Below are 13,265 nucleotides of genomic sequence, written 5' to 3'. Positions count from 1 at the left end.
TCCAGGTATTTAGCAGGCAGGCTTGGTTGCAGGAGGAATACTAATTATGGTTTACAGAAGCCATCCTTTATTTCAAATCTCAGAGGAAGCTGCTGCTTCTGTTGGAAGTGGTGGTGCCGGAACAAAGATACACAGTGGATGCCACCAGTGAAAGTGGCCTCTTCTGAGTGCAGTTTTCCAGTTACCATACTTGCTGGCAGAGGCATGTTGGCACGTATCCAGCCTTCCACTGAACTGACAGCTGCCAATACGGGCTTTCCATATGCTGTAAGGAAGCACAGTGTGGAGGAATAGGCATGGGGTTAGGAGTTTACTCCGTGCTCTGGCTTGTTCTGTAGCCTTTGGCAAGTTACTTCAGCACTGCCTCAGTTTCCCCATCTGTAAAATAGTCCTTGCACCAGGCTATTACAAGTGAGGCTAGGCTTGTATAGTGCTTTCAACAGGTAGAGCACAAGGGCTTTGTCTACACTGCCCAGTCTTGCGCAAGAACATATGCAAATGAGGCGCGGCGATATTCACCATGCCTCATTTGCATATGTTCTTGCACAAGACTGGGCAGTGTAGACGAAGCCAAGATGTACCAGAGAGAACTTGTATTTTCTTCTTTGGTGATGCTACCGAGTGCCCTACTGCTGTACATCTAGTTCTGAGAACTGCTGCACTTATATGTAAAATCTGCGCCTCCCATCGCTCGGTCAATTTCACTCCCTAGCTTTTTGTGGACAAAGACACCATTGTCAACGCAGTGAACGCCTCCCATGATATTCACCTGCTGAAGATTGATAACAGAGAGGACGACATCATCACCAAAGCCAACAGCTGGTCGTCTTCAGTGATCGATGAGGTAAGGAAACCTCTGTGGCATGGGGAACAAAACCCTGTTCAGGGAAAAGACAGGGGGCAAGGCAATTGAAAGTAAACTGACCTGCAACTTCTTCCTAGTGCAGTGGGCAAAGAGGCACCAGGATCTAGCCATTGCAGCTGAGCCACTGACAGGGAATCAGACAGGGTGGGGGGAAGCATCTCCTAACTTTCAGCTGGGCCCACTGGCTATAGCAGAAGACTGAAGATTTTAAATAAGCCCAAGGGACCCCCCCCCTTTCTGATCTCACTCCCCTCAGGTTCACAAGAAGGAGATCAGCAGAAACCGCAACCGTGTGCGAGAGATCAATCAATACATCGACCATCTGCAGGAGGAGCTGGACAACATGGAAAGCTTGGAGCAGATGGAGTAGGCCAGCATTGGCACCCCTGGTGGGACCCAGGCCTTGGTAATTTAACAGGTGCACCTCACGCTCTGACAGCCCTCGTGTAAATACTCCCTGACGAGGATGTTTCATCCGGGGCTGTCCCTCTCTGCCCCCAAATTATATGCTAATAAAAATACTGTTTGAGTTTGGAAAAGCTCTGAAAGAGGAGTTGAGGATTTCACTAAGTTGTGTGCTGCAAATCAAAGCCAGTTCACAAACAGCTGGGGCTTGGATGAACCATGACCGCATTGAGCTGCGATTCACTCTCTACAAGACAAGGCCATGCCTGGATGGTTTGTGACCTGCAGGCAGTTTTAGGAGCCTGGGACATATGCAGCAGCTGACACAAGACAGCTCTCTCCACCAGACTCACTGGCACCTCCCAAACCATTGTGGGGTTCTGGCCCAGTGAGCCTCGGGCTTGAGGCTCTGCAATCAGAGTCATACACAAAGGCAACTTCGTGCAGCATGCGGAGTGGCCTCTGACCAGCAGGAAGGGAGATCAATGGCTCTGCAGAAGCTCACTCAAGGCTGCTCAGTGCCAAGTCATTAATTTCCCTCCTAGCTCAGCAGCAGCTGCTCCATTTGTTTTGCAGGCAGCTTGGACTCATTTCTTGCTGAAGGCAAGTCACTAAAGAGGGGGAAAGAGAGGAAACTCATGCCAGTGGAAAGGATATGGCACAGTGCACAGTGTGGGAAGGGAACAAGACTTCAGCCTTTCATGGCACCAGCCCTGGCCATGGGCTGTTTGAAGTTGCTCTGGTTTAGCTGACAACCCACTGTCCTGCTTTGGGTGTTTTGAGGGAGGCTTTCTTCCCATGCCTGCTCACCGCGACACAGCACGGACTGGCCACATAAGGGTTTTGGCTTTTCGACAGAGCTTAGCACTCATAGCGCCAACTGAAATCAATGTGAGCTGTGGGTGCTCAGCCCCTTCGGAAGGTCAAGTCCTACATGTGTCAAGTTGGGCCCCCAGAAATGAAAGGGCCCCCAGTCTGTGGTTGGTTATGAAAGTGCTGGTGCTATTGATTCCCCTGAGTGTTAACTGGAATTGAAGCGGATTCTAAATGAGGAACGTTCTTATGAGAGATTTTCATAGCAACTGCCCAGCTGGCAATTGCTTTTTCTTTAAGACTCTGAAGCAGTGTTTCTTAAACTTTTTAAGACTGAGGAACACCAAACTATTTTTTTTTTAAATGAGAACCACCAAGGATTTTTTTGTTGAAGGGAATTTTTTTTGTTGGAGTGGGGGGGAGAGTTAGAGGGGAAAAAAAAGTGTTGGGGGAAAGTTGAGGAAAAAAGTCACCTGCCCCTTTAAGGGCAGCTATTTTTAATTCTGTTGGTCTCCGCAGCACACCTCCAACTGCCTCGTGGCACACCAGTGTGCCGTGGAACACAGTTTAAGAAACACTGTTCTGAAGTCTGCCACTGAAATGCAGCCTCCTGGAGCACGGTCTTCGGAGACAGGCCCAAATGAAAGCCCAGGAGCCAAACCCCCCTGGACTTGGGGGAGGGAGGTGGGTTAGATCAGACCTGGTCAATGGGGAATGGGCATTGATCCCACAAGTCATACATATGCATTAGGAGTCCCATTGAAGCCAGTAGGTTTGCTCCGAATTCAGAGTTGAGTGTGTGCATGAGCCTCTGCCAGATCAGGGCCTCAGTTGGTGAGTTAGAATTAGTCAAAAAGCAACACCCTCCCCCAATCTGGAGTGTCAAAAATCTTTTTCAAAAACAAAACAAGGAAGCACTCCCATCCAGTCCTCAGCAGGCAGGCCGGTGCTTGCCACAGAGCACTGAGCATGGAGATCTTCAGGTGAGAACATGGAGGAAGCAGACAGCTGGCAGTCAGCAATGGCTCTGTATGTCCCCAGTGCTTGGCTCTCCTGTAGCTGTCTGGATGCTCTTGGGCAGAGAGGGAGCACACATCCCGCAATGTGGTGGGGAAGTACAAAATGACTGACCACATTGACTGGTTTCCATTATCTAGCAGATGCCTTTAATCACACTGGGATTGAGCCCAACTTTGTACCGGGGCAGATGCACGTAACTGGGTGAGGAGCAGTTCAGCTGGGTCTGGTCTCCAATGATATGGCTTACCGAAGTCCTTTTGCTGTGATGCCAGTCCCACAGCTGGGAACCTTGGAGGATGGAATGTAGACTAGCCACCCTTCTGACTGATCATAAACGTTGGTGCTACAGCCTGGGGCAACAGCCAGAGACAGGGCATTTCACTGGGGATGAAGAGAGCTCAGACAGCACTTCCTTTGTAGCAAACCTCAGGGCTGCTGAGCGACACTGGCGCTCTCTAGCACTAGCCAAGCTAGGGAAGAGAAGCTTCGGCTAGGAATCCTTCTGAAGTCATGGCCCTCTCAGTGCTAAGTCACTGTGCTGGGAGGGGCTGGGATAGCACTGGTTGCCAGCCAGCGGCTCGAATTCACCAGGCTACATTGTCATCTGTACAGGGCATTCTTCTGCCTCAGTCCTGAAGCAGCTTGTGTTTAACTGTCGAACTCTCCGAACAAAGGTGAGCAAAGAGGGTCCCAGCAGCCGTGCGGGCACGCAGCTCATACATGTCATAGTCGTGGGCCCATTCCACGCTGCCCCAATGCTGGATCTGAGGGAAGAGAGAACAGGGAGCTCACTCGGGAGTTAGAAAGAAGTCTGTACTGCAGGACTTCTTGGCCTCCATTTTTCTATCTGTAAAACGGAGGTAGTAACTCCCGAGCATGACACAAAGCCTCACCAGCGCCTGCCCAGCGCTCAGAGGAAAAGGTTTCTAGAAGGCAGACTTTCAAGTCAGATTTTCATGAACTTCGGGCCAGAGATGGTTTTGTGCAAGAACAGAGTGTTTTCTGATCACAACGGTCACATCACTGGTAGCTCAGTGCTTGGCAAAGTGCTTGGGCCTGGCCAATACACAGAATAAAACTATTCTTGGGCTGTGCACAGCAGGATGGAGTAGGGCTGAAAAGCAACAGGCCAGCCTGTGCAAAAGAAATCCAGAGCCCTCAGAGGCAGGTAGGACTCAAAGTGCCTTTGGCTCTTCATCATGCAACCTGGGTGGCTGAACACTCAAACTGTATTGACCACACTGGCGGAGTGACTGGCTTCTGTAAGACCAGGCAGTTCTGTTGCCAGTCATTTGTGCTGGGAGCTCACTTGTCATCCTGTGATTATCACTACTGGAATGATAGGGTAGCTCCAGAACATAACTTACCTGGTATTCTTCCTCAAGGCGAGACAGCAGCACTGCTTTTTCTACTGTAATGTGTCTGTCAAGCAGTCCCATGGACAGAATCAGAGACTTCAATTGTGTGATCACGTATTCTATACCTGGCGGGGGGGGGGGGGGGGGATACAAATACAAACCACAATTATTTATGTAAAATCACATCAACCTCCTCACACCTTCTGAAGATGCAGCCCCAGACATCATATGTTCAGTAGGGTCTAACGGCAGAACCCCCCCCTCCACCCATGGATCAATGCATCCTATGAAGTCAAGCCCACAGTTAACGCACACATGAAATGTCTTTTGCTAATCAGGATCCACTGGTACTGTGGGGCAAGTGGCTGCATCTCTAAGTGAAAACTAATCTCAGGCCGAAACACCCTTATACCGTGATGATGCCATGCTGCTGGATGCAAGTGTGGAAGGGTTCCCATGTGCTGGAGCTCAGTCACACAAGAGTAGAACAGTTGAACTGAAAATAACTACAGCTCTTACATTTGAAATCTCAACTCAGGAAGTTTTAGTTTGCTGGAGGGAAAAAAATGGCAGTAGTTCTGAGAAACTGAATCAGGGCCTATTACAATAGGATACTGTACAGTGGAGAGATAGCTCCTGCTATACTGAACAAGAACTAAAAGTCTAACGTGGATGTATTTGTTTGTTAAATATAATCCCCCGTTGTTTCCCCTCTGTTGATTTAAAGCAGATATGGGCAACCTAGGCTAGTGAGTGGGCTGCATGAGTGGCCCTCCTTCATCTCAGTGGGCCGCAAGATTGTTGTAACTGACACAGTCTCCCAGAATAGGGTAGTTTTGCAAATTGTGCTTGCCCACTAAGAATTTGCGGGGAGTGCCGACTGAACTGTAGCAGTGCTTTGATTGGATGAAGAGGAAGAGTATAGCTCCCACAGCCAATGTTGTGTGCAATCAGCTTGCACCTCACTTCACTTGCCCCTTGCTTTACGTGCGTGTCACTTGAGTAATATGAGCGGGAAGAAAACTACACAGACAGAAAGCAGTGGAATCTGGCAACCCTGCACACAGGCAACAGTAACCAAAACATCTCACGGGCCACCCACAGAACCTCACAGGCTGCAGGTTGCCCACCACTGATGTAAAGGCTCCCTTCCTTCCCCAAACATGTCTACTGCGCTGGTTATTGCTCTGAGAGAGGAAAAGGCACATACGCTAGTGGTGCTTCGTGTGCTTGGGATGGACAAACACACCGGATAAATTGCCCTCATTACCTTGCAGTGCCCACATGTTGTAAGACGCCAAATGGCTGGTGAAGGTGTCTTTGGTCCTGGCTGGAATGTTGGGCCCCATGATGCTAGTAGAGGAGCCGATATCCACATTGTACCTGGAATTCATTAGATGGTACCAGATAAACGATTAGCCCGTGAGACGTGCCCTAGGTATCATTATAAAGCAAGACTCTGGCTACATTTAGCCCTGCCATAAGCAGATACAACCCTCACTGATGTCAGTGGAGGTTATACCTGCTATTTCCCATCTGGGTCTATGTGGGAATGTTTTCTACCCACACTGACCCACTCTAATTGAAACCCCTTAGGAACAGTCTCTGTCCTCCAAAGCCTCCTCAGTCCCCCCCAGTGCCTCCTTTCCCTGGCTCAGCAGGCTGGTACCAGAACTCGTGATCTAAACTGTCACCAGCACGACTGGTTCTCGGACGATGCAGTGATACGTGCTCTCAGAATACCACAGAGAAGGCAGTGAGCAACAGGAAGGGAAAAGTCTTTGACTTCTTACCGTTTCTCAGCCCACTCGATCATGGGATCCCATTCATTCTTCTGCAGTTCTACCAGGGCAGTTGGCTCCTCTACCCTGTAGCTAGGACGTTACAAGAAAACAACCTTCACTGACAAATCATTGGCCTTCTTCACACAGTATGAGGAGCAAACCTGCTGGGCAGTTAGCCTGTATCAGGGATGGCAAGGGGAGCCCAGTATTTGAAGAGGTACCAAGCAACTATAAGCTTCAAGCGAGCAGATGCTGCAGGCTAAAAAAAGGAAAAACTTCCGTTGCTGACCTGTCTTGAGATCCAGAGCCCTCTGCTGGGCAGACTTCCAGTCAGCTCTTAAGCCCTTTAAGGAGAGATGCTGCTTCCACAGCCCTGCCCAGTTCAGGCTCTGATGCTGTGATACCACTTCCAGGTCCGTGCCTGCCCTCCTGGTTAACTGATTAAATGGGGGACAACCACGGCGGGGGGAGGGCTGATGTGGACTCTGCCACCTGCTGCAGTTGGGCTGGAGTGGCTGCCTCACCGCAAGCCGGGGCTGCTCTAGTCTGGCTGCTTCTGGCCTCCATGCAGGTGGGGAACCGGCAGCCCTTCACAGGGGCCCGGCAGGGCTCGAGCAGCCCTCCGCTCACAGGAGGCCGCAGTCGGGGTTATTCCTGGGTATTGGTTAACTGCTACGTAGTAAGCATCACCCGTAAGAGAGGATGCTTACTAAGTAACCAGTTACCTGTTCACATCCCTAATAACCGCAGGGGCTGGTCGGAGCCAGCTGGAGTGCCAGCCTACCGCTTTGCTTCACACAGCGAGAGACCATTGCAGCCACAGGCCGCAAAGCACTTTGACCAAAGCTGAGTTAGTTTTACAGATGGGGAAACTGAGGCACAGAGCAGGCCACTGACTTGACCATTATCAAACGGGCCACCAGTCGACTTCAGCGCACATTGGACCAGGCCCCAAATAGGCTGTGGGATGAAGTGCTGTCCAGTGGGAACTGGCCTCTGAAGCACAAACTCGTCAACTACAGATTTTAAAGAACACTTCCACTAAATCTGGCGAGGGGGGAGGGCCTTGGAGCCCAGACTCCAGCCCAAGCATCAACACAGTTATCTGTAACCTTGCAGCACAAGCCCAAGTCAACTGACCCGAGCTTGGAGACTCAGCACCACAGGTTTGTCTCTGTAATGCAGGAGGGCAGGCAGACGGCCGACTGGGCTGGAGTGCCCCCCCATCTGCAGTGGGGGTCAGACCCACTGTGGGCAGGGGCTACTCAGGCCTGGCTAGAGTGCCTGCATTGGGTGGGGGGCTGCTCCAGCCCAGCTGGGCCACCAGTTAACCACTGACATGACTAGTTCAAACCCCTTGATCAGAGCTGCTGGCAGTCAATGGGGAGGCTGATGTGTTCAGTGAAAAAACACAACACAACAGAAAGGAATTCTAGGGCTAACCAGAGGTACTGTCCAGCACGGAAACTGCATGCTCCTTATAGCTAAATCCAAGGCTCCTGCTCTGCCAAATACTTTCAAAGAGCAACATCTCATGGAGATAAACGCAGGCCAGGATAAAGTATCACTGGAGCCCATCATGCCAGGGCCCAGTTGGCCCCCTTCCTAGTGGTGAAATCTCCCTGAGGTTTCTGAGTTTAAGGGGCTGGTGATGGTGGAGGGGTAGCGCTACGTTCACACGAGTAAGCTGTGCTCCCCTCTCACTACGGAGTGCCTCTGTGCTGGCCCCCTTTCAGAAAAGGCCCGTCCTCTGATCCAAGTTGGCTGCTAGGCTCAAGGGAACACGCTACATGCTAGGGTCACTGCCAGGGGTGCCCCTCTACAGAAAGAAAAGGGCAGATGCATGTGTCCCAAAGGCTGCATTTATGCCATACAGGTATCAGCTTCATGCACTTCCAAACCTCCCATCAGCCTTCCTGCCTGCCCAGCTGGAAGTGTAATAACCCAAAATAATGCAATGAGACTGACCTGGCTTCTATGCCAGAGATTCCCCCAGTGAATTTCAAGCCCAGACAGATACCTACCAGACAGTATCGGTCTCCAAGAACTTCACTGCTGCTCTGATTAGCTGCTCTTTGTTTCGCTGAGATGGATTGTCCAGAGCTGTGTTGCACAATGTGGTCTACAAGACACAAGGTAATCAGACCAGCTAGAGTCTTGGAGAGGCAGCTGCTCTGACTTTATACGGTCCCACCCAGCCAACACTTGAAGAATCCTTATCATGGTAGTAACCGAGTAAGGGATAGTGATGCAAAACTGCCTCCAAGCTGACGGGAATCTTTTCAGCTTTGGATCAGGCCCTGTGGACAGTGACAGGACAGGAGCTCGCTGGTGGCCTTGGGGTAAAGGCATCTGGATGAAAAGCATTTCCAGTCCCATTCACATGAGAGTTTGGCCAATGTTAGGCAGCAGTGGTTAACCCTCGAGTTAGACCCAATAGCTGCGAACGGGTGAGTCGCACTTTGCCCCAGCTCTGTGGGCCAAGCAAAAGCCAAGAAAGTGTAAAAACAATTACTAGCCTCAGCCCTTTAATACACCCATCTAGTGTACTGCTTTAGCTCAGAGACGTGGCTGCAGTGGCTACAGCTCCCAGCACGCTATGTTCCAAGAGGAGGCTGCCCATAACAGTGGCCTTAGCAAAATCACTTGTTAGATTCCTTCCCACCTGTGAGTTCACTGTGGCACTTCCCCTTCCACCAAAGCCCACAGCGCTCACCAGATGCATGGTGTAGAACTTGATGGTGTCCTGCTGGGAATCCCATTCTGTAGCAACTGCAATAGCCAGGGCCTCGCTGGGGACAGTGAAGAGTTTGGCCTGGGGCGTTTTCAGCTTCCTGTTGTCCAGATTTATTTCAAAGCCGCCTGTGGGATCAGATTAGAGACTTGGTAGGATTACAGGGGAAAGCGCACACAGGATCCAGATGCAACCCCTCTGGCAGGGGGAAGATTCAGAGACAAAGCTGAAGGGAGCAAATGTATCCCCAGCCAATGCCAGGGATTCACCTGGCCCAGGAGTCTCCCCACTGCAGGTCTAAGGGGCACCGTTCCTGGAGGCCGTTTTGCCAGCCATTTGGGATAAAGCTGGCTCGTGCGATCTGGTTTCCAGGCGTGTCCAGCATCCGCTGGCAGGTATGGCCCTTGTTCCAAGCAGAGCCTGAGAGACTAAGCGCTCTTCTCTCTGCCTGGCTGTCACACAAGGGGCCTTGCTGGACAGCCTACCAGACTCCTGGAGGAAGCACTCACCTTCGCCTTGGGAGATGCTAACGTTCTGGTAAAACTTCTTCCTTTCTGAGGGGAAAAAAAGACATCCACTCAGACAGCAGCAAAGGCAGCAGCCAAGACCCTCTCCTTTTCCCTGCCCGCTGCAGATTCACATGCCAGCTCCTGTAGGCAGTGCTCAGCATGACGCAGTTGGCCTCTCTCCCCATTTCAGAGCCTTACTGGTTCAGAATCCCTCTCCACAAGTCCATGTGCCCAAGTGGCTTTGGACCTGCCTGTGGGCTTTGGTGTGAGGTCTGTCCTGGGAGAGAGGGCTCACCGTGAACCAAGGGCCTCTCTTTAAGCAGAGCAGTTGCTTCCCTCTAGTATGCTGGACCCAGCTGTAGTTCCCTAATGTTTAACCAGTTAACCAACTATGCGGGATCCTACCACTCCAGCACCCCAGCCCACAGGGCTCCCACTCCTAGCCCCACACTGAGGCTGGCTCTGCCGGCTCACAGCTCCAGCCATATAGGGCTAGATGCTAGGGCTGCTCCTGGGGAACCGGTTAACCATTCACATCCCTCGCCCCTGCCCACATCTCTCTCATCTAATTAGACTGTAAACACTTGGGGGCAGGAACCATCTGCTTCTCTGTCGATGTCCAGCACCTCAGCTAGTAGAGGCCCACTCTCAAGTGGCCTGTAGGCACTACTGTAATAAACATGACCAATGATAATATTAAACAGATGTGAGGCCCCAGAGAACAGGACAGGCCTGGAATACATGCTGGTGCAATCCCTACCAGCAAGCCCCTCTTTGCCAGGCTGAATATTAAACTAGCCCTGCATCAGCCCAGCTCTTCAGCCACTACCTTGGAAACAAAAGTAATGTGACCTGTCGAGCATTGCTCAGCTGGCCATGGCTTTTCCACCCGCTGGAGAAGCAGCAACTCTAATCAGCAGGTACTATCGGTCCCATGTAGTTAAGGCAGGTCACCAATATCCAGCCAGCTTTTAAAACAGCTCCCTCTGGTGCGATTTCAGGCGGAAGCTGATGATATACCTGAATCTAGAATAGCCCCTAAATTACAGTGCCAAGCTAGCCTGTCACACTGCCCTGAACGCCCTCTGGCTGGATCCAGGAGCATTGCACGCAACACACTGTAAACCCATGTCCTGAGTGAGTTCACGTAGATGCCAGGTAGACCACAGCATACAATTTAATATATTGAGGGTCTACCTCCCGTTATGCTGCACCCACTATGTCAAGGAGAATGTCTGGTGCAATAAATAGCAAGTCTACCTTTAGGGCTACAGGTCATAGTTTTAGAAGCAATTTACATTTGGCATCTGCACTGTTGCAAGGCACAGCCATTAGACTTCTAAATGGCATGAACAGCACCTGCTAACTTCCTGACAGCATCCACATGTAACACAGTTAGATCCCTGCACTGACAGACAGCCCACCCTGCACAAAAACCACAGGCAACATAAATGAATTCAAAGGACTTCTAGGGCCTGTACTATGCAGGAGGCCCGACTAGCTGATCACAATGGTTCTTTCTGGCTTTGGAATGTAGGAATGAATTAACACGTGAAGACAGGCTCTCTGAGGGCATGCAGAGCAACAGCTGATAAATTCCAAACTGAAAGCTATAGGCTGGCCCTGTGGATCCAGTTCCCAGAGTCTGTGTTAACACAGAGACCCGGCCATTTAGACAGACACCTGGTCCCATTTCCCACACAAAACACAGAGAACACAAAACCTCTCCAAATCTTTGCCTTGGCAGTACAACATAGGTGTATGTACATAATCTCTAGAGTTAACAACTGTTACTGGACTGCAGCTCCATTTCTACATCTACTGTGCACACAGGGCCCCTGGGTTTCCAGAGTCCCAGTTAAGGCAGACTGCCTAGAAACAAGACAGTTGCAGGATCAAGGGACTTAAAGAACGCCATATTTTTAAGGCTATTCAAGCATGCGCCCACAGCCTTGATCCTGCAACAAGACACCCTCACCCCCTCAAGTCCTGATTTAATGGGGCTCCAGGATGTGCATTTCATTGCAAGTTCAGAGTCTTAGTTTGTGAGAAACAAAGGATCAAATTTCACCATCCTCATACAAACAATTGAAATCACAGAGGAAAGATGTTGAAAGCACCACTTTACGACTAAGGAAGGATGGACTGGGGTGAAGGGACTCAGGAGACCTAGGTTTCATTTGCTGCTCTGCCACAGACTTTGTGTGTGACCTCCAGTTTTCTGTCCTTCCGCATCTCCTGTATAAAGTGGGAAATCACAGCACTGCTTAGCCCTACAAGGGGGCTGTGAGAAGGAGTAGATTAAAGAACTTGAGGTACTCAGCTGCCATGGTGATTGAGCTCATAACAGTACCTAAAATAGAACTGCAGGTACTCAGTGAGGCTGTATGCAGGCGGAGCAGCAGGCTCACATGCTGGCAGCAGGAGGCGTGAGGCATTAGATTTTGAGCTCACTGGGCCAGCGATGTCATTTTCTTTTGCCTCTGCACATAATAAATGTTTGTTGTTGGGCTTGATGTTTCAGATGTTCAGTTGGGGCCCATTCCACAAACCAGAGCTCTCCTCTGTAAATGGGGGACGGGGCATCACATCCCTCTCATAAACTGTGGTCACAGCTGGCTTTTACAACTAGTCAATTCCACCACTGAAAAACATCCCTGCAATTGGAAATAACCATGCTGAAATTTGCCGAGCATGCAGCAGGACTGCTGTCCAGCGTTGTCCTCACCTGTTGGTGGCGTGTATGCCCGTACCATGCACGGCAGCCAAAGACTGGGGCCCCCAACAGGAAGTGTTGGGCACAGCCATGGAGCCTGAGGCAGCCCGGCGTAGAACAGCCGCTGGCAACTGCGCCACATTCTGGGGAGACCGTGAGCTACAGCAAGATGGGAACGGCCTGGACTTGTTACATACAGGTGCGCCTAACACCTTGGGATGGCCTACCAGCATCTAGGCCCCCCCAAGAGCTCCCTGCCAGGATCACAGCCCCCCCCAAGAGCCCCCTGCCAGGATCACAGCCTCCCTCCCCCCCCCAAGAGCCCCCTGCCGGGATCACGGCCCCCCCCAAGAGCCCCCTGCCGGGATCACGCCCCCCCCCCAAGAGCCCCCTGCCGGGATCACGGCCCCCCCCAAGAGCTCCCTGCCGGGATCACGGCCCCCCCCCAAGAGCCCCCTGCCGGGATCACGCCCCCCCCCAAGAGCTCCCTGCCGGGATCACGGCCCCCCCCCAAGAGCCCCCTGCCGGGATCACGCCCCCCCCCCCAAGAGCCCCCTGCCGGGATCACGCCCCCCCCCCCAGAGCCCCCTGCCGGGATCACGCCCCCCCCCCAAGAGCCCCCTGCCGGGATCACGCCCCCCCCCCCCAGAGCCCCCCCAGAGCCGCCCCCTGCCGCCCCCCCCCCCAAGAGTCCCCTGCCAACGCCCCCCCCCCCCGCCGCTCACGCCCCCCCCCCCCACCCCCAAAGCGCCCCCTGCAGGTACAAATAGGACCGGGAGGGGAAGGACAGACCCCCACGGAGCCCGCTGTACAGACCCGGGCCCCACTCCCTACGGGGCCGCACGGACGCGACTTGCGAGCCACCTGCCTCCACCTCACCGCCGCGGCCCGGTTACCCAGCCACTCTGCCTCTGGGCGCCGCCATCTTGCTCGCCCAGCGTCCAATCAGCATCACAAACGCTTTTTGTCCCTCCGAGGGCCCTGTCACAAGGCCCTCACAGAAACAACGATTCCCAGGAGCCAGCGCGGCCCCCACGTGACGCCCATCGCCCAATGGGAAC

General features: G+C 52.3%; 2 protein-coding genes across 11 annotated transcripts in view; one reads left to right on the top strand and one right to left on the bottom strand.

Annotated features, from left to right (window-relative positions):
- DRC3 (dynein regulatory complex subunit 3) overlaps positions 1 to 1,404 on the top strand; it is a 31,900-nt gene extending 30,496 nt beyond the window's left edge. For all 7 annotated transcript variants that reach the window (XM_075899737.2, XM_075899732.2, XM_075899738.2 and 4 more), the window contains 2 exons: positions 713 to 844; positions 1,122 to 1,404. In XM_075899737.2, the coding sequence (XP_075755852.1) occupies positions 713 to 844; positions 1,122 to 1,235 (246 nt within the window). In that variant the 3' untranslated portion in view covers positions 1,236 to 1,404. The remainder of the gene's footprint in view (positions 1 to 712; positions 845 to 1,121) is intronic.
- A 1,818-nt stretch (positions 1,405 to 3,222) lies between these two features.
- ATPAF2 (ATP synthase mitochondrial F1 complex assembly factor 2) lies at positions 3,223 to 13,230 on the bottom strand. 4 transcript variants are annotated; one of them, XM_075899741.2, is made up of 9 exons: positions 13,073 to 13,230; positions 12,217 to 12,363; positions 9,489 to 9,533; positions 8,962 to 9,107; positions 8,270 to 8,367; positions 6,255 to 6,335; positions 5,732 to 5,844; positions 4,471 to 4,586; positions 3,223 to 3,867 (listed from the first exon to the last, which is right to left on the bottom strand). In XM_075899741.2, exons 2-9 carry the CDS (start codon positions 12,344 to 12,346, stop codon positions 3,730 to 3,732), a joined length of 867 nt encoding a protein of 288 aa, XP_075755856.1. In that variant the 5' UTR covers positions 12,347 to 12,363; positions 13,073 to 13,230; the 3' UTR covers positions 3,223 to 3,729. The 4 variants fall into 4 exon arrangements, with proteins under 4 accessions (XP_075755856.1, XP_075755855.1, XP_089625438.1 ...); XM_075899740.2 differs by having other exon boundaries at positions 13,021 to 13,171; XM_089769312.1 differs by having other exon boundaries at positions 12,945 to 13,094.
- Between the last annotated feature and the right edge of the window lie 35 nt (positions 13,231 to 13,265).

This window comes from Pelodiscus sinensis, chromosome 15 (genome assembly GCF_052426305.1).
Source record: "Pelodiscus sinensis isolate ZL-2025 chromosome 15, ASM5242630v1, whole genome shotgun sequence".
In the NCBI taxonomy this organism is placed as follows: Eukaryota; Metazoa; Chordata; order Testudines; family Trionychidae; genus Pelodiscus; species Pelodiscus sinensis.
Note: the sequence above shows the minus strand (reverse complement) of the source record. Positions and strands in the feature narration are given on the sequence as shown.